Below are 20853 nucleotides of genomic sequence, written 5' to 3'. Positions count from 1 at the left end.
AACGGGAGCAGACTGAAATCAGATTGCTCCAGCTGAATAAGAGTTTTTTACATTTGGCCTCCGTTCCACTACACTGGCATGGGCTTTGCATAGAGGTTGAGCCCTGTGCCACCCCAATATGTGGAGTAAACCTTCAAGTACATGTTTTTTGTCATTGTTTTTTTTTTTTTTTTTTTGGGAAAGGGGAACCACCACCATCTGCCGCAGTCTGCTGGCACTGTCCCAGACCTCCACATGACACTGGAGAAGTGCGTCAACAAAGGCAGCCAATAGCCTTTAGCGTTCATTTACTAATTATCTGCTGCTTATCTGGGTTTGAGTCCCAGTGGTGGCAGATTAAGCAAAGTAGCCTGTATGTCCTTCTAACTAGCCACATCATCCAACTCTTCCTGGGGGATTTCCAAGGTGTTTCAAGGCCGGGTGTGATATGTCCCAAAGGCGTCCAGGAGTCAGATGCTCATACCACCTAAAGTGACTCTGTTCAACGCCAAGGAGCAGCACGGCGCTCTACTCTGCTCTGGAGGGAACTCGTAAAGTTGCTTTTCTCATCCACCCCTGGCGCCTTGCCACTGCAGACCATCTTAACAACTTCACTGACCTCTGCTGAAGAAATGGTCAAGGCTTCTCCAACAATTTCTAACACCCTAACCTCTTCTACAGAGATGTTTTTCATGAAGGATGTGTGAAACGTACACAAGTCTGAATAGCTGAGTGACAATAGATTAAAAAATGTTTCTCTGTCTTAGTATGCTTAAGCTTACGTTCAACACATTTCTCCTGGTATTTGTCATGGTTTTATCTTTCACCCTGTGCCTATTACAGCATGAGAAATAGAAGATACAGATTTTCAAGCATGACAAAGAGCTACAGAACTTATTATTCCGAACACACGTGCAAGTAAACCTCGGTATTAATCTGAGACTAGATTAAGGCACACAAGATACCACGAAAGCAAAAGCACCTGGATGCTGATGGTTTTAATCTCCAGAAAACAATTTACTACTTTCAAATGCAACAAGTGGACAAGTTTGAGAAAGTGTTCACAAAGAACTCCCCTATAGATTTCAATATCTGCCAGCTCCAATGACCAGACTTTTACTGACCATTTGAGTTTGTCGTTGGCTCCTGAGGAGAAAGTGGAGCTTTTGATGACCTCTCCCATCTCCTCGCGACAGAAGCTGAAGTTGTTGATGGTCCACATGTAGGAGAACTTCACCACTTTGATCTGCACAAAAAAAGACACAGGAACGGCTGAAACCAGGGCTCTTTATTTATATATTTATTTATTCTATATGAGTAAGTGGTGTTTGGTCAGCCTGGACTTCAAAACTGCACATCAAAACTGCCTTTCATCTTAATAAACACTGACAACAAACGAAGGGGAAGAAGAAAGGATATTGTAAAAGCAGCAGCAGAAAAAAACAAAACAATTTTGCAAGGACAGAGAGAAGATGAAAAAACAGACATCATCAATGACATACTTTATCTAGCTTGGCTCTTAAAAGGAGAGTGATATCTGGACTAGCAAGGCCTATACTGCAATGATTGAAACAAACATGATTTCACAGTATAGGTAACCTCTAAAAACAAAGAAAACACCTGCAATGAGACCAGTTTTTGTGAGAAACAAATTATACTGGTGATGCTCAATCAGTCAGGAAAACACAGTAACCGGAAAAAATCCAGACATGGTTCATATCCATTCAGATGCTCACTGTCCAGAGCAAAGTCAATCACATAAAATATGAACCTTTTCTGATTAACCACATTCATCTACAGTGATTTTTTTCCTGTCTTGATAGACAGGCTTATTTCCAGATGCAATGCCTACGTCAACAGAGAGAGTGGGAACCAATACACTTGATTTTCACTCAAAAAAAATCAAATTATTCTAAGCCTTACTCGCTTCTGCCCCACACTGAGGAAAACAAAAAACACATTTGTGTGGTGCAAGCAGCCCTCAGGTACAGTATGAGGTAGGTAACAAATCTATAAGTCAGTAAGTCGGTGATCACACCCTTAATTCCAATAAAAAAAAAAAAAAAAAGCTGCTCGCCTTGTATTCGCACTCAATCAGTAACTGCAAAAACACATTTATTGACATGAAACTGATTACAGCACCATATTAAACATTTTTCATCACTTCAGGGGGACGGTGGACAGTGTCATGCATCCCTGCTCACCTGAGTATAACACCAGCTCTCAGCCACGGGGCCGCTGGACATTTCCGCCGGGGATGGGGGGCTTGGGACTCTGGACATTGCCAGCCTTGATGCAGAGAGAACCCGAATGGGGCCAAAGCACCAGCCAGGTGTTGACTGAGGTGGTCTGGGGTGTGTAGAGGAGAGGAGGACCAATAACAAGTCAAGCTGGGGACCTCTTAAACGACACCTGCGACACCTACGGAGAGCTCCAATTCAACAGGACGTCCAGACTCCGAAATAGCTTCGGGCACCCTGCAGGGACACAGAAATACAGTTATTAAAATAACTCTTGTATAAATGACTTTCTACAGCTTCAGCGCATTACTATGAAAGGCTGTGACCTTGTGTGTGTGTGTGGTTGTGTGTGTATGTGCCTGTGCACATCAAGGTAATTCCTAATTGAATGGTTAGTCTAACTGAGCGGTATTTCCCAGTAAGTAGGAAGTAAGGGCTCTGAATTCATTTGTTTCAAAAGAGGCGTCAGCATTCAAAGCACAGCAGCAGAGCACGCTCTGCTTCGGCGAGGGAAGCCTTCCTTTATCTGCGCATGGTTTGGTCTTTGTTTTGCTTTGAGAGGAGCAGAGTGCTGTGCCAGCCATCTGATTCCAGCCAGGCTCCACTCGTCCACCGCGGCTCTAAGTGAAGGGCAAGACTTAAGACTTTCATCTCGAGCTGTCAGTCTGTATTCGTTCAAGTACATACACTCAAGGTCACACAGTACTTTCAAAAGGCAGCAATGGCTAAGAAAGGTTAAAAATGTTTTTGTTTTTTTTTTTTTATCAGCACCTGTATCCAGGATTTTTTCATTCTGAAATGCTGCTATTAAGATTTACACTGCAATGGTCACATCACCTCTCACTTTCTGTTTGTGGCAAAGGGAAACGTCCTCATTATTTTTGTCTCATTTTAGTTCCTTTGCTACACAAGCAGCCTCATGGGAATATCTTGTTGGAAAAAATAAATAAATAAATAAATAAAAAGGCGCACGCGACAGTTTGGTTTCAAAGCTTCATTTCTCTGCTGCCTAAATCTCTCATTTCCCTTGGTTTTATATCCCCTGCTTCTCTCAGGTTCCTCTCCACACATTTCATACCCGAGTCATTGCAAGGTCCCAGGATCTGGCTTTTCCCACTCAACCTGCACGTCCCCCCGATCTCCTGCCAAAGAAACCCTTCCACTCCGCTGCTTAATTAGTGACTGATTGAAAGAGAAGTTCAGGACCTGAGAAAACTTGGCAGAAGCCGAGTATTAGACCGAGAGCGCAGAGAGACAGAGCGAGAAATGAGAGAAAGGTAAAAAGTAAGAGAGACCTCTGTCTTCGCGAGTGTATTGGAGACAGGAGAGGCAACACCCAGACCTCGACAGCTCCAGACCGAGACACGACTTAATTAATGTTTAGAGATAACGCCTGCATCTGTTCTTCCTCAATTCAGTGCCCCCCTTTTCTTCTTTTGTGCTATTTGTATCTGATGAAAAACACTGGTGGCATTTTCGCTCAGTAAAACAATAAAATATTAATCACAAAAGTTGGGAGAACAAGGCTGCCCTGATTTGCAATTTAAATTACCTGAGACTTCCTGGCAATTAATTATAGTCTATTTGAGTGAGTGAGGGCGTATATGCAGATTTTTACATGCGTGTGTGTTTCTCTGCGTGTGTCATCATTCGGGCTTTGTTTCACAGCATATCTGAAGCACAATTTACCAAGTGCTTTTCTTGTATCCTGTCCCTTAAAGAGCACGATGAATGCCAAGTAATCACAGGGAATCAATTTAAGAAAACATGACAACACTGGCAGCACTGCTAACAGCCTCACAGCTTTCAAAATAGACCCAGATGACACTTTAACCAGAATAAAGCTAAAGATGTTTTTTTTTTCATCCTTTTCATGACAAATATCAAGAGAAGAGCAGCAGAAGGAAAGCAGCAATAACAACTCTGAGAGATTGAGGAGATGTGTGCTAATCATCGGACTCCCTCAGTAGAAATGTCTTCAGACAGTTCATTTGTCAAGGGAAATCAGACGATGGCAGCGTGAATGGGAAGAATAACTAATAGGTGATAATGCACACAGCATAGAGAAAATAAATATTGTCACATCACAGTGCATGCCGGGCAGAGATTTACAAAGACTGTGTTCCAGCAAAGGGAATTAAGTAAGGAGGTAATGGAGGTGCTCTGCTTTGGTTAAGGGTTGAAGTGTCTTCAGCAGCTACCTGGGCTCCATCAGCACCTCGTAGGTTGGATAAAAAGTACTGGAAATTATGACGAGTCTAAGAGTGAATGGAGAAAGCAATACAGAAAGAGAGCAAGGCTACATCTTAATCTCTTCTCCAGCAAACTAAAGAAACCAGACAACAACTTCATGTACTGCAGACATGCATGCAAAGGCCCTGCTGTGGGTACGACACTGTGAAGCCCATAATGTTCGCTTCTTGTTGGGATTCACCACTGCAATTTCTGAGGGCTGCTGTTGAACACTGCGAGTTTCACAAAGACAGTATTTATTACATAACGTTTTCATTTAATTGTATTAGAGTCCACCTTTGTACGAAGAACTGCTGCTGCAATACTGTGAATTCTTTTTTTCTTTTTTTGTTATATAGTTTGCATGCTCATTCATAACTTCAAGAGTGCAAGTATTTTTTTGGAGCAACAAACGTTTTTTTTTGTTGTTGTTGTTGTTTTTTTTCTGCTTAAAAAAAAACCCCACTTGATTTAAACACGGTTACAGTTACTCAGACTGTCACTACCAGCTGTTTTGGCTGAGCTGGGACCTTGGAAACCACAGAGCAGTCACCACAAAAGAAACAAATTTGTACATTTGTGTGTGTGTTCTGTATGTACAATGCAGCAAGTGTGCGAGTACATAAAGAAGGGGGGGGGGGGGGGGGGGGGCACCACCTCCATCCCACATCTTAGGTCCCATACCTGCTTTCAGAGAGGGGAGCTAGATGAGGAGAGTGAGACCTGGAGCCCATTTATATTCATTACAGAGAGACAGTCTGCTCTCACTCTGCCAGTCCAGCCTCCATCTCTCTCCATCTCTCTGTCACACACCTCAGCCCGCCGGGGAGGAGAGTCTGACAAACCAACAGACAGATAGATTCAACTTCCTATGTATAAACAAGAGCTAAGCGAGGTGATGGCGCATCTCCCTCCCCCCATCAGGATGAGAGCTGGAGGCTGCCAGCTGCCCAGGAACTGACCAGAGCGTTACAGCCGCGCCACGTACATCAGTAACCTCACCACATGATCATGTTGCACTCCGAGTCAATACATCAGCTCGTGGTGGAATAACACTTGTGATATTAACTCCATCTGTAAATTTTATATGGTGATAGCATATATTTCTGCACATATGTTACCTCCATCTGCAAATCTGATAACGTGAACAGCTTACAATGCATATTTATACTTGAGGACACATTTCTGTTCATTTGTTTTTCCATCTGTGCTTGTGACAATCTGAATAATTGCTGGTGATGCACATGTCGCCTGCACAGCCACCCCAACCTGCAAGTCTGTCTACGAAGACAATGCATATTTAGCTGTGTTTATTTTCAGTGTGTTACAATATGTTTCAATATGGTGCTGTTATCTTTAGTGCAAATCTCATGCAAAGGCAAAAAACGCTTACTGGCCCTTATCAAAACCTTTCTCAATGCTTAAATTAACGTTTTATCTACTGTAATCTAAAATTAGCACTGAGATGGAATATAACAGGATTACTGCCACAGTACTTGGCCTTAGATCCACACCACAAGTGATAATGGCACCAAAGAAAAGCCTGGTTTACACCCTCAGGTCTGTGTTGTATAAACTGTAAAGCCCTTTGTGGCAAATTTTGGATTTGACTTGTCCTGTTAACTAAATCAAATGGGTTTATCCTCTGTACAGTGGCAATTTTACAGTAATTAATTAAGCTGCAAGCAAATTTGCTAGTTGATTAGTGAGCTCAAACAGTTGTGCTCACATTATCACTTCCCTTATTTCTATTGGCCTGCTCACTGTGGACAGGGCTTATCAGTGAATCCAGTGACCTCTGTCAGAGTGGACTTTGCTGTCCTACTACTGGACTGAGACAGAGCTTATACCGGTTTGTTACCTACTCGTCTTTTGCTGAAAGCTGTTCAGTCAACTACTTCCAAAATGTTTTTGGAAGAGCCACACAACCCTAACAAGGTTATTCGCAAAATACAAAACTGTATCATTACTATCAGTGAAAATAAATAGTCTCTGTCAAAATAGTCCTTTTTCCTTGCTGTGCTACAGTAGATCACATTTTGTTTATACAATTATTAATTCCAAAGGCAGATAAGATGTATGCAAAGATGCTGCAAAGATTTCTGTAGAGATGCACACACACTATAGTTGCTGGAGATGACAACAAGCCCCATTATATGCAGTTCTATCAGTGGGTTTGTATGAAATAGTCAAGTTTATCCCAAAAACCCTTCAGTAAGGCCATATGGCAGGGACTTCAGGCGACCGGGCCTGCTGTGAAATAGGAGGTGAAGACTGACAGAGTAGAGAGAGGGAAAGCCTTCTGGAATTCATTACAGCTACTGCTCAGACTCTCAAAAACACAAAATAAATTCATTATAAAAAAGAAAAAACAAAAACTCGACATGTGAGCGAGCACACACACACAGACACACACACATCTAAATTCCCTTTAACTTGCAAAATGAAAGGGAAACATCAAATACACGGAACCACCCACTAGCCTCTCCCTCAGGACCTCCACTTCCTGCTGGGAGGAGAAGAAAACGGGTGGCTTGGTGCTGAGACACCACCACCAGGTGGACAGGGGGTGGAGCTGTGTGATTTGGCTGCTGCAGAAAAGGCTGCGATCACAGCGGGGATCCCGGAGTGTTTAGAGGGTCACCTTGTGTGACAATAGGCAGCGAGCGAAACAGTGAGATACAGAGATGGGCTGCAGAGTTTAGAGGGACAGACTACAAAGACTGAAAACATGCCAAAAAAGCTGAGGCTAAGTGACAGAGTGTTGCGGCTTTGAGCGTATGCGTGACGCATTTCTGAACGTAAATCAAACGCCCACATGCTAGCTCACTTTTACACAGCTCAGAGTCAACCCTGTGCTCTTCTAACAACCCCCCTTCCCACCACCACCACCACCACCCTCTTTCCCTCAGCTCTGGTGAGAAATCTGACAGAGGGTTAATGAAGCCTGTTCATTATAAGGTCAGATTCCATTAAAAGCAGACAGCAGCTCCAATAAAAGCTTACAGGGAGCATGTGCAGATGCATTCAGAGGATCAGCAAGACTGATCAAGTGAAGTAGCTGACCCCCCATTTCTAAAAATCATACACAGCTGGCTGGAGGTGCAATTCCTGTCATACAGGCACACACACACACAGGCATCATATGAAGGAAGTGTTTAAAACTCTCTGTTACGAGAGATTCAAGAGTTTTGGCAGCAGACAAGCAGACAGTCCTGAGAGAAGAACGTAGCGCTGAGATGTCTCTGACATTATTGGCAAGAAAATCTAAACTATATGAGAAGCTGCCGCAGGTGAGACTGTCAGGCAAAATAGGCAGAGAGAAGCAGAATGTGAACACGGCTGGATGCGAAGCATGTATGAAAACATGTCTGCTGTAAAACAGTGTCTGTCCATCTTGCCCGAGGCGCAGCTGAAAGCCCTGACACTCACTGAAAGAGAGAAAAAGAGGGTGAAAACAGGGATAAGAGAACGCCGGGGTACACATGCATGACAGGGCTGAGCGCAAACTCGGCGGCGGGTTGGGGAGACACTGGAGTGTGTCGGATCCAGGGCCGCAGGAGGTGTGATGGATTAAGAGGCGCTGGCAGAGACAGAGGCCCTCCCTGAACCGTGGAGCTAGCCCCAGTGAAACAACCATCACCATCCCTCTCCATACCACTCATGGTGTCTTCTCTGACTATCTCTCTTATTTTCTCGGTCTTCTTACCTCTCCCCTTTTTTAAACTATTACCTAAACTCCCCATTTTCTATTCCCCTCTTAAACCCACACAAGATTGCTATGAGACCAGGCAATACGGCTTCAGTCCTTTGTTTTGATCACATTTCCTGCTTTAGACGATATAAAATTGAGAAAAGTATTAATTTGTGCAGCTAAGATAACGAAAATACCATAATAAGTCTCACAGAGAGATAGCTTAGCCCAAATTAATAAGGCTAATCTCCTAGGTTCTCTTCACAGTGACGTAAGTATAATGATCACTACTACGCGTGTAAATATCAATTAACTTAATTCTGGTGTCATCTTTAGAGATAAACAGTCATTGCACTGATGTTTTGGACTACATTTCTAACACTGTTCTGCTCAGATTAGTGAGACACCTTCAAATATTGCCAAGGAAAAAAAAAGTCCATCAGAAACAGGGACAAATATTCACTGGAAATATTAATAATGTGATTTCTCTATAATCACTTCTTTACTCAGACCTGCATGTTGCAAAGGGGACAGTAAAATAGTCACAGTGATATGAGAGAAAAATCAAATCACTACATCGTCATTCATCATTGAATATAATCAATGGCCTACAGTGGCTTGGGGCTATTTTAGCCTAATGTAATGACAGGGCTGAACAAAAGAGACAGAAGAAGAGAATATTTTATCTGCATTTGGCTCTTGCCATCATCCCTTTTTTTTCTGCCTCTCTCATCTTTCCATCCTCTCTGATCTTGCCCAAATCTCTGCTTTGCTCTGGTGCTGTGGAGCTGACCAGCTCAGTGGAAAGGTCCAATCCTAAATCCAAACACAAACAAAAGAGCCTCCTCAACACAACATTCACCCGTAAGTTTAAATCATCTTTACAAGTCATTTACTTTAAATGAAAATCAAAGTCGTACTATCAACACTCGGTCTCTGCAAAGTTCCCGTATCTTTCCACAAACCTGCAATTTGCCAATGACTGCCTGATAAATACACGGTCTAGTGTACTTCATTACACACACAAATACCTTTACCGCAATGACTTTCAGTCTCAGTAAATCACATTACAAATGCAAATCAATCTATTTGCATAGTCCTCCCTTAATATTTTGCACACTCAGCTAGAAATATCAAATATTACTCATTCAAAAAAGACCGGCCTGAACTGCTGCTGCACGTTTCTGGTAACAGGACTGCATGTGCTTCACACCCACAACCCTTGTAAATAAGACCCTGTGTATATAATGTATATATGTGTATAATCATTGAAAGACTGGAACTTTAAGTCCCACGTCTACAGCCCTTCATTCTTCACTCTTGCAATCTGTTCTTGCACTCTACTCCAATGTGATCAATTAACCATCGATACTCGCAGCACAACACTTACGTGACAAAACCCTACACTTCTATTCAAGCACAGGCACACACACAAACACACACACACACACGGCGGAGCGAGCCAAGACTCCTGTGAAAATGTGAAACTTGAAAAAGTAAAAATCTACTCTGAGGCAGACATCAAACCACAGCGAGCCCACGTCGGCAAGATAACAACAGAGAGGTGCTTTCTAAATGACAAAATGATACTGTCTGCAGCAAGTCCACAGCTCGCTCTCACTCTGTCTTCTCTGACACAGAAATCTACTCCAACACAGCAAAGTCTGTCTGACTGTCAAAGTAAAAATCTATCTATCAATGACTTTTGACAAGACATCTCTTCCTTTGACATACCTCTTCCTTTCCCTGAACTATTTGTGCATAATATTTGCACTTGCACTGAAGTGAAGCGTCTTTCACCTCCGTCCACATGATAGTGCTGGATGTGCTCTTACGTATTACCCTCCCTGTTTAAATTCCGCCCTGCCGAGGCTCTCCCCGCATGAAGTTTCATTCTCATGAAGCGAGCCGAGCTTGAAGCAAAAGGGAGGAGTGAATGGAGGGAGAGGGATTTGTTTTGTTAACGCACTCAGTGCAATGATGCAATTTATAATTAAAATGCAAATAGAATGACAGGGAGTCTCTCTTCACCTTGTTTTCACTTTACTCCAACAGTCTCACGGGAGGCCCATCTCTGCCCAGGATCTATGTATCCGAGCCAGTAAATCAATTTTCATATGAAGCACTAAAATCAATTTGAGATTTAGGCTATAAGAAATTTTAAGTACACGCCACTGTTTAGCTGAGAGAAAACTCAGATGCGTGGACAGAAACATCCAGCCTGTGGCTATAAAACATTTTTCTACTTTTCTATGATGATGTGTGAGGGATTTTTAGACGCTCACATCCCTAAACTGAAGGCTAAAAGCAATTATTTCTGCAACAAGAAAACACAGACCTGTCTGACACGTACGCCACTGGCCTGTCTCTGTTTTGACTGTAGCTTATCACAATAGGTGGCTCAAACATCCCCTAAGCTTCAATCTCAACAAACAACAAAGACAAACGCCATGGAAGGAATCATTTGGGGAAGTTTTATTTTAAAAGTGTGCCTGACAGAGAAAACAGGGGGGAAGTGGAGAGGAGGCCCTTTTTTAGTGGTTGTCCTTCAGTGTGACTTTGTCATGTAACACATTTCCAGCTCAATTATCTGCATCCAGTGGATTTCAAACACATTTAGCAAGGACCAGAGAGCTTGGTAATTAGCAGGAGCCCTGGCTCATAAGGGGACCAAAAACAAAGCCTGTCTTTATCGCCTCCGCTTGTCTAATCTCTTCTGATCCTTCTCTTCTCACAGGGCGTGTTGGACATCATATATGTGCTCAGTCAATACCTTTATATGCCAACAGGTTTCAGCTTTCACAGAACAAAGCATGATGTACGAGACACCTGAGCCATAATAACAGGCTTAGAAAGTAAGCGCATCTGTTTGTGGGTTACTTTACCAATCTCCTAATGCTGCATCGTGTGAACCTAGTAAACAACCTTTGATGGGGCATATAACTTTGTCATTCATGCAAAAGCTTGATATACTATTGGTTACTATAGTGCAAGCCAGTCTAATGTTTTTCTTTCAAGAAATCAGAACCTGTGATTGTGATGACATTTAACACAGAAACACAACATTTTGCAAAAATCGATTCAATGTTCAGAGTACATCACGATATTATTAGAATTCCACACATAAAAGGTTGAGACCATGTCTCCTCCTCATGTTGTTTTTCCATTTTAATTACAGTTTGAAATCATGTCAGCTTTGGCACAGAAGTGTAGCCCTAGGTAAAACGGCTTTCTGTCTGTCCCCAGTTACCTATAAAGGTTCATTTCAGCAAGGGACAATTTCATCTTCCCTCCACTCTCCCCCTCCACTACGATGCTTATGTCCAGAATTGCTCCCTATTTGCTAGCAAGTGTTCTATACTTACATTCAGCCATTTTATTTGAGAGGCTGAATTCTATTATTGACACTTATGTACTATAGAGCCTAAAAAAAAAATCCCTCCATGGACCCAAAAAAAAAACATACAACTCAATGGCTCGTTGTTGCTCTTAAGATAACAATGGATGGCACAAATTTATTCTGCATTATTATTGCACAAAATCTCACGATAGATAAAACTACTGAGTTTTTACCGTGTTTGATGTGTAGAGAGTAGTGGATGAGTAAATAAGGAAGCGATTTCAGACCCAGTGAGTTTTTCCTCCCTTATTTTCTCCATTTTCTCCTCACCATATCCTCCCTTCGCTCCAACAATTATAATGATGAACAGTGCCGGCAGCAGTACAAGGCACTGAATTTGTGAGATGTCATCTTAAACAGAGGTAGAGTGAGTCATGTGGGCAAAAAAGGAGAAAAGGAGCAACAGTGTGAGCAAACACGGTGTGGATCCATTCCATTAAAGTTCACTGTTTTTGGAGGGGGAAAAAAAGAGAATAACAAAAATTTCTAAATGTATCCTCAAACACAAGAAGTATGACTGACACTAAGGTGTACCAGACTGTCCATTTATCTGTTTTGTATCCTCTCACATGCCCAATGTGTCTCTGTCTCTGGAGACAGAGGAGCTAGCTGGGAAAAACATCAATGAACCAAATATGAATGAAAAGCAAACATCTTTTTGTGAAGTAGATGTGTCCCTACTGTTGGTCTTTCCATTAGCATAAAGTACTTCAAGCCCAAGTGGATCCACACACACACACACACACACACACACACACACACACACACACACACACACACACACACACACGCAGACTGAAGAGGAGCCAATTAAGATCAACTGTTCACTTAACTTGTCATACTGTCATATCACTGAGCTGAAATATGGGGATCAAGGGCGATCTAATGCAGGGGGGAGAGGTGGGGTCAAAGCTGGCACTCGCCCACACAAAAGCATATCTTCACCACAGGGAACAATATTCCTGCTTCTTACCAGATGTCACATTTAATCTCCCTCTCCCTGGAGAACCTTACATCTGAGACCATTCAGCAGTAACCGCCAAGGCCACTGTGCAGGGTCATCGTAGGACCACAATCATTCCCGAACCTAAACCGAAAGGTTGGTATTGTAACCATGACAACATAGCTGCCTGAACTTTAATGCAGTGGTACTTTTAACTCTCTCATTTCAACCCATAACATGATCTTTCCTTGAACCTAACCAAGTATTTTCATGCCTAAACTTAAACAAACCTTAACCAAACCACAGTGCAATTACATAATAAAACAGTTTTATTTTTCAACAGTGATTTATAACAGTTGTGGAGGTACAGACACAATGATGTGGTCCGGCCGATAGGGGCGTCACATCAGGAAGGTAGTTAGAAGTTAAAAATATCATGCGTGCAAGATTTCAAAAGTCAAACAAATTCTAAACTGATGTTTGAAATGCTGCAGGATGTAAAATGCAATTAGGTGTATTTCCATCTGCTCTACTGAGGTGAATAAAATTGGCTTTCTGAATCCAGAAACTCAGAGTGAGTACACGTCAACAAGAAAAGTGTGAAGTCGTCAGAAGCACATAAATGCAAGACAAGATGTTATTCTCCTTTGGTGTCTACTGATGTGAGGCTACATTTCATAACACCCAAAGACGAAAACAAAGACACGCGCTTGGTAATAATGTAACGCACTACATAATGGTTATAAAACCACTGCCATTCTAGATTTAATTTAATGAGTGAATGCATCTATCTCGCCATTTATCACATAGTTTCTCAACCAAGAAATATATTTTATCAGAAGGTTTTTCATTCCTATTCAGCTCCTCTCTTTCACTACAGATACAGAATTCACATAAATACACTTATGCTGAGTGGAAACCCAGGCAGAGTCTCACAGACCATTGAGGAGACTGGGAGACAGGGAGACAGGTGCACACGGTGCTCTCTGTCTTATTGCTTTGCTGTTGCTCTTTTCAGTGAAAGGAAGGGAGAGGAAAGGTAGCTGCGGTAATAAGTTCAGTTCTATCCATCGGTTGCACTTGGTACGACAAGGGTTACTCCTGTCTGTGCCCCAACGTCACTCTGCCTCCCAATTACCACATTTACACACATGTATACACACTCACACACACATTCATTTATATTCAGTGAGAATTTTAAATGCTCTCCATTAAATTCATAAAAGATGGATCGTCTCTTAAAGCCAAAAGTGATCTCCTCACCTTTTATACGTTGTTATCTATACATTAAAGAGCACATACATTATACAGTGAGGGTTGAAAATGAGCCACCTCACTCTGTGAGTGTCAAACCGGAGCCTTGATGGTAAAAATAAAAAAATAAAAAAAGAGGAAATGCCAGCAGGACTAAACACAGAAAAATACTGCTGCTCAGACGAGACCACTAAATAAAATTTGAAAACACAACCATCATCGTCAAAACTTGGCTCAAACAATACCGATCGAGATTTTCGATCAAAAATAAATGCTATCAAACATCCATCAGATGAATAGGCATGAGCCTGTAGTCACTGCTCCCCGTGATTTCTCACACAAACTTAGCTAATTATGCATGAATAGTAAAAATATATTCCAGTTGTGTGCTGTATGCTATGTTAATATGGTTTCAATGACCCTTCCATGCATTTTTCACGTTCAATCTGTACGCAGTTTTCTTTTGAAGACATACAGTATATGACATTAAATATGCAACAATTTCAACATATAATATTTACATCTAATTTTGAGCTGACATTTTCAATATTCACTCCCAGAAGAACCCTAGTTGAGATAGTGGTGGGCCCTGAGTGCCTGCATTCGTACATCTCTGTTTGGCTCCTGGCACCTAAATGCCAACCTCTATCCTGGCAGAACTGAAGTGGAAAAGACTGCAAAGTTGCAGCCACAAGCTGATGCCAGGCAACTATGAATGTGTCATATCATCTGTATTAATCAGCCAGCGGTCTGATTTGAGATCAGTTCATTACCTGCGCACAGGGGCTCACAGAAAAGCCAGCACGGAGGAATCAAATCCAAACTCCCACGACACTATTAAGATAACACCCACAAAATAACTGCTGGTGTTAGCAAAGGTGACAAAACCCTGTCTGTCATCCTCCAAATCCAAGCCTTCCTAATTCATGCTAAGGTTACATGTGTTCCCCTCAATATTCTGTGCAGCGCAGAGCCTTTTGGAGGGTCATCAGATGGTGCCTGGTGCCGTAGTCGGTTCTGAAAGCAGGAAATGCCAGGCAGATAAAGCTGCTACACTACCACAAACACACACACACATACACACTGTGACATTTCAGATCGCCACAGTAAATCTGGGACCGCAACCAACAGTTATGCTCCGAATCCAAGCCTTCCTAATTCATCTCCCTCTCTTTCACTATCTCTGAGAGCACTCCTGCCACTATCAAAACTTTCAGCCCTAAAACTCATCGTTTCCGCCTTTTCTGCCATTTGAAATTACTCGTGTTAACTATTCCACACGTTTCGTCTTTCGTCTAAATGGCTCTGACAAATCAGCCACATCAGGCTGCCTTTGGTGGGGACCCCTTCTGAGATTATCACACTCTAATGAAGTCATTTGAGTCAGGCACGCACATTCCAGTCCATGAACGGCCAATCAAAAGCACCAGAAAGACTTTCTGTGCTACGGCAGACGCCGAGACGATGGCAACAACAGAGCGGCGACTGACGGAGGGACAGAGGCGGTGAAACAGTGAAAGAAAGAGGACAAGGGAAAAAAACACAACAGTGAGGAGGCAGAGAGCATTAATTTTAGACCATGTTGAAAACATAAATACACCATAAATACATGAAGATAATAAGAGTTGGTAATAAAGGGGTAGTACAATAAGAAAGAAGGGAGAAAGGCTGGAAGGCAAGAAAGCACAAAAGGAGCAACACTGATGTATCCAAACAGAAACACAAACAGATACAGGTTTTGTTCACAGAATAATGTGACCGATGAAAAAAAGAAGAAAGAAAGCAAGGAACGTCCTTAGAGATCGAAAGAGAGAAAACAAAGCAAACAAGGAAGACAGTTGTCAAAACAAATCAAATTCCAGTGCCTGTAACCTTAGAAAAACAAGCTGGACTTGTCTTGAAAAGTGACTGAAGTAACAAGATAAGCTATTTTCCTCAGTCACTCACAGAATTGTCAAATACAAACATTACTATGTAGTTTTGACTGCGAGACCCCGTCATCCCATCGATTATGCCCAAGAAGCTTTGGGTTGTAGAATAATTCCCTGTTGTTAATATTCACTCCTGAAGAGCTGCACCAACTGGAACAACACGGACACCTGGAGTAGTAAACATGCAGGTGTGGTCACCTGATGCCAATACGATTTCTACAGTATCAGAAACCTTATCGGGGGGCACGTGTGGAAAGATGAAAAGACAGAGCTAGCGAGGGAGGGAAGGATAAACAACAAGTGACAAAGAAGGAAAGAACAAAAAGAAAGAAAGAAAAGGTGTGTATTGTTTGTTACAAGCACATATGTTCACTTGTTTTTGGCTACAACAGAAAATCTGTTTTAAACTTGACCACCACTCGAGAATTTTAAATCGATAAACTTTAATACCTAACTGTCCGTGTATTTCTAAAACCCGAACACGATGAACAATAGGAGGAGAATTCCCTGTTTTTATATTTACAATAACATGTTCTCACTTAAGACAACACTGACAACACTCACAGAAAATCTCACAGAAAATCTTGCAGGGGTGCACCTGCTGTAGAAAAGAACAAAGAACAAAATGTTAAAGATAAATTTAATTTCCCACGTTTGAGCTGAAACCATTTGCTTCCATCTGCTTTTAGTGAATACAGACACTGAAACAATCTGGCACTTAATAATGAATTAGGACAGACACTAAAACAGCACTATTTTAATGAATGTCTATATCTGTACCAAACATTACAGTTATAATAAGTCAGCTCTACTGCTGGAAAGTAAGTATACGGTGGTTTTGTAATGAAAAACACCGGCTCAAATATGTAAATCATGGAAATAGCTAAGTAATTGGATATTTGAAAATATCAATATCATGAAAGCCTAAGGTATGAAACAAATAAATGTATTCTTATCGGGTTGTGTACTTCACAGAAATTTTACAATGAACCAAGAGTTTGGCTGAACTTCATTTAAACTTGAGCTGCATAAAAGCAAACAATCAGACAAGGCACACTGAGCAAACTAATTTGCATCCAAGTATGCCACTGGATAAGCAACGGTCCACCTAGTGTCCTTGAATGACCACAATTTACTGCACGACTGACGGCTACCAGTGGCTGTCTGCAGTGTCATGAGAAAAACAAGAAAACACGAGAAAGACGAGACTGCAACGGCACAAGAAAGGGAGGGGAAAATAAAAGAAAGAGGAGCAAACCAGGAAGAAGGCGAGACAGAGAACGAAGATACAGTAGGAAGAGAGGCAGACTTAGTCGAGAGTCAAGACATGTGTGGCCCATCAAAAGGAGCCCTACCAGAGGAAAAATATAAATAAAACACAGTCATTAACCAGCTCTACCACACTTAACAAGGAGCTCGGAGAGACGAGGGGGGAGGCATAAGCAGAGGGATCCGCAGGGTTGCCGCGGCAACTGAAATTAGAACCTGGGATAACAAGAGAAATGAGAATGTGCGGGACGACCCAGGTGAGACAGACAGAGAGAGGCTGAGAGAGAGAATAACGGAGCTGCCTTCACTCCCGCGAGCACGGCTTTTACAACAATGTGATAAATAAAACGCCTGAATGTCTTTTCTTTTAAAATCTTAAAAAAAAAGGGTATGGCAGCCGCTCATTCGACAAAATACATGATGAAACTATGAATGTGCTCTCCTGTGGTGTGACTTCATCTAAACTTAAAAAAAAAGAAAAAGAAAGAACAGCACACACACACTCTTGCCAACTGCAGCAGGATTCTTGGAGCTGTGTGAAAATTGCAGCAGAGATGTAGATATTTAATCATATAGTGTTCAAAATAATACATCTTCCACTTCCAGTTATTAATTAAGTCAAATGTATTTGTATAGCCTCTAATCAGAGTGAGACTCAGAGGGTTTCTCGACGCCCACTCAATAAAATAAATGAAAACGATGCCTTCCAACCTCAGACCCTCGCTGAAAATGAGGAAAAAACTCCCATAAAACTTCATTAAGAAAAAAGAGGAAGAAACCTTTAACAGAGCTACTTATCAGTAAACAACAGCCATGATACACAGACAATGATTTTTACAACACTTATAAATTTGATAGCACCCATTTCACCGCAGCTGACAGACACAAATTTAGCTGCGAGCGGTTATCAAGCACCTTCCTCGCCTGCTTGGAGGTTGCCAAGAGACAGATAATGCCAACTGGAGGCTGGCAGTTTATAAGGTCTGAGTGTTAAGACCTAAAATGTCAATATTGGTCCCAAGGGAAGGAATAATTAAGGCATAAAGATCTAAAAGGCTTGTCACATATGGCTGGCCAGCTGTCACAACTGTCTGTTCATATTCATGCCGGTAACAACCCAGCCTATACTAAAGCAGCAGCAGCAGAGTGTGTAATGGCTGAGCATTAAATGTCAGCTGACTGAGCTACAACTGAAGGCTCGCACAAGAATGCGCGCCGAACGAGGGGAACCCTGGCATTTCAAATAATACACGAGCACCACTTCTCATTTCAGGCATTCACTCCATCCATTCGCAGCGGGTTGTCTCAAAAAGATCTATTCCCTGTGGGTCTGCTTCACACGCTGCCACATTCCCCGTGTTCAGTGTTATGGGAAGAAGCAGTGCAGCACTAAGAGAAGAGAGCAGTATTTAAGAGAAAACTATTTCACTCAGCAGAATTCCTGCAGGATGTCAGATTGGCATGTTTCGCCGTTTAGTGCAGCGGGGTGCTGCAGTGACAATCCCTCGACCGGTGGCCCTACAGGGCAGGCGTAAACAATCAGCAAACTTCTTTCCTGCTGATGTGTCATCGAGCAAGACACTGAGACACTTGCCATTTTCAGGAGAGCTGTGCTGTGAGACTGTCCTCAACGTAAAATCAGAGCTTGGATTTGTTAACTACTTGACATAAGTTCACGTTTATAGCAAACAGCTTCTTGAAGTCACGTGAAAACTGGCTGAGTAACGGCTGTCCTCTCTCCACGCCAAAGTCCTCCAGCTTGGTTTCTTTTAAACAAGACCACAATCTTTTCCCAACCATAACCCTGCAGTTTCAGTTGAGCTTAACCACTCACACACACACACACTGATGGTATAACCATCAGGAGCCAGCTTCCGATTAGTGGACAACCGGCTGTACCTCCTGAGACACAGCAGCCTCATACAATTTGTTCTTAGGACAGCCACAGCGTCCAACCGTGTGCTTTGGCCAAAGGAAAAGAAAATTTCTCTGCAGGGATAACGAAGGCATCACTTTTATGGTCTTTGCAAACATTAGTCAGCTTGTTTTGGTCCAAATCGGGGGACAAGTTGTTTCTTTGTAGCTTTTATGCACTGGTAGCTTTTATGATAACCACGGACAATTTTCATTTCAGCCGTAATTTATCAACAAAAGCCATGTGGGAGGCAAATTAGACCAAACAAATCCAATTGCAGTCCGTGTCACTTTAGCTGAGCTTTGTGGACTTGCAGTCTTGACTCTTTGTTTGCACTGAGCTCCAGAGTTTATAAATATGTACTGAAAAGGCATTTCACTGCGTCTTGAGTGCAAGTTTGCCCTTGGTTCATTTTGTTAAGGTCGGCTTTTCAAGCATGAGTAAGGACCAGTTATCAGATGACAACATTCATCTCCTTATAGCCATAAAACTGTATTGCAGGGTCACGTCTTGTAGATGAAGGTCTAACACCAAACAAAGTGCCTCGCAGTTCACCTGAGGTCCACATTTCCAGGCGTCTCAGTGGAGTTCTGATTTGTTTAAAAATCACTACACTCACCTGTCTAAATGAAAAAAAAGAAAACTATAATACAGTTCTCCAACACCTACTGGAGCAAAAGCACCGTGGGTTAGATTACAACTGGACCGGATCTAGTGAGGCGGGTTGGGGTGGGAATGTACTGTGCATCTCCCCGGGATCCCTGCTGTGTCCTGGGGATGGTGAATATGAACGAGGATGGTGCGTCGGGATGTGGTTGTGTGGGGCAGGCAGCTGGCAGTGTTGACTGACAGATCAGGTGAGCGGCGTGGTGTGTTCAGGCGTGCAGATCCAGCTCCTCTGACTGATCTGAAGTGGCTTCAATTAACTGGGGCAGCCAAGTGTGAGGGAGGGGACTGGAGGGGGGGGCGGGCCCCAGACAAGCCTCCTGACAGATTTTGGAGGGGTAAGATGAGTCTGACAGGTCCTCTAATGCCCCACCAACTCCAACCTTTCTCCATCTCCTCTTAGCTAATTACTAAGTATCCATACAGAGACACTTGTCACTGTGATCACAGCAAATTGGCTGTAACTGCAGGGTCAGCAAGGACTGTCTTTCACTCGCATATACAGGCATACACATTAGATACACACATCTAGCTTTGCACAAAAAACAAAACGGTTTTCATCATTTTCAATACTGAAACTATTTTGAGTTTCCCAAGAGAACAGAAATTAAGTTGCAACCAGAAAATCCAATATCACAGACACTGCCTCACATACATCTGCAAAACCATATTCATGTTGAATCTGCATGATGCTCTGTCTGCGTGATAATATGGAAAGGAGGTGATTAAAATATGCCAGCATTTCTCAACAAATCCTACACACAGATTTAATTTTCATGGATATGTACAGCAACGCTGACGTTAGAAGACACTGCCAAAGTGAAATGCTAGTTTCACTTTGAATATATGAAGGTAAATCACCCTGCGAACATGTGGGAACATGGCGAACAGATTTGCACTGTGTCCTGGAATTTCTCATGTCTCTACATTTGCACAAATTTGTGCTTTAAGTTTAAACCAGAAGGAAATGAACAGCAAACAATCCCGTACACACCGGCAGGCTATTATGTCACGTCAATGATGCATCTATCATGTATTATTTTCTCATCTCAGGATACAAAAAAAAATGCATGTCTTATGGCCTCTAACTGAACAGTGTGCTGTTTCACACTGTATTCCCATCCAGATTTTGTTCTTGCTTTCTTGCCGTCTTGCTGTTCTTGCTAGTTTTACATTATCTAATTAACATGGAAACGTTTTTGGGGGAGGCATGAAACACACGGGCCCACATTATTTCCCCAGAAGGATATAATTTATTGTGCTTTTTTTTTTTTTTGGCACATACTGCTACTGTTAGCACATGCCACCACCCTCATTTCCCCTCTCTAAA

At 42.3% G+C, this 20853-nt stretch overlaps 1 protein-coding gene across 3 annotated transcripts in view; it reads right to left on the bottom strand.

The window, feature by feature from the left end:
- LOC121199047 (speckle type BTB/POZ protein) overlaps positions 1–20853 on the bottom strand; it is an 89787-nt gene that overhangs the window by 51898 nt on the left and 17036 nt on the right. For all 3 annotated transcript variants that reach the window (XR_005896399.1, XR_005896400.1, XM_041063497.1), the window contains exons 3-4: positions 2184–2456; positions 1104–1225 (exon numbers count right to left, since the gene is read on the bottom strand). Coding sequence is in view for 1 of the 3 variants with exons in the window: in XM_041063497.1 (XP_040919431.1) it covers positions 1104–1225; positions 2184–2261 (200 nt within the window). In the remaining 2 variants the exon portion in view is untranslated. The remainder of the gene's footprint in view (positions 1–1103; positions 1226–2183; positions 2457–20853) is intronic.

Source organism: Toxotes jaculatrix, chromosome 18 (assembly GCF_017976425.1).
Source record: "Toxotes jaculatrix isolate fToxJac2 chromosome 18, fToxJac2.pri, whole genome shotgun sequence".
Classification (NCBI taxonomy): domain Eukaryota; kingdom Metazoa; phylum Chordata; class Actinopteri; family Toxotidae; genus Toxotes; species Toxotes jaculatrix.
The sequence above is the reverse complement of the archived record's forward strand: the minus strand, read 5'-3'. Positions and strand labels throughout refer to the sequence as shown.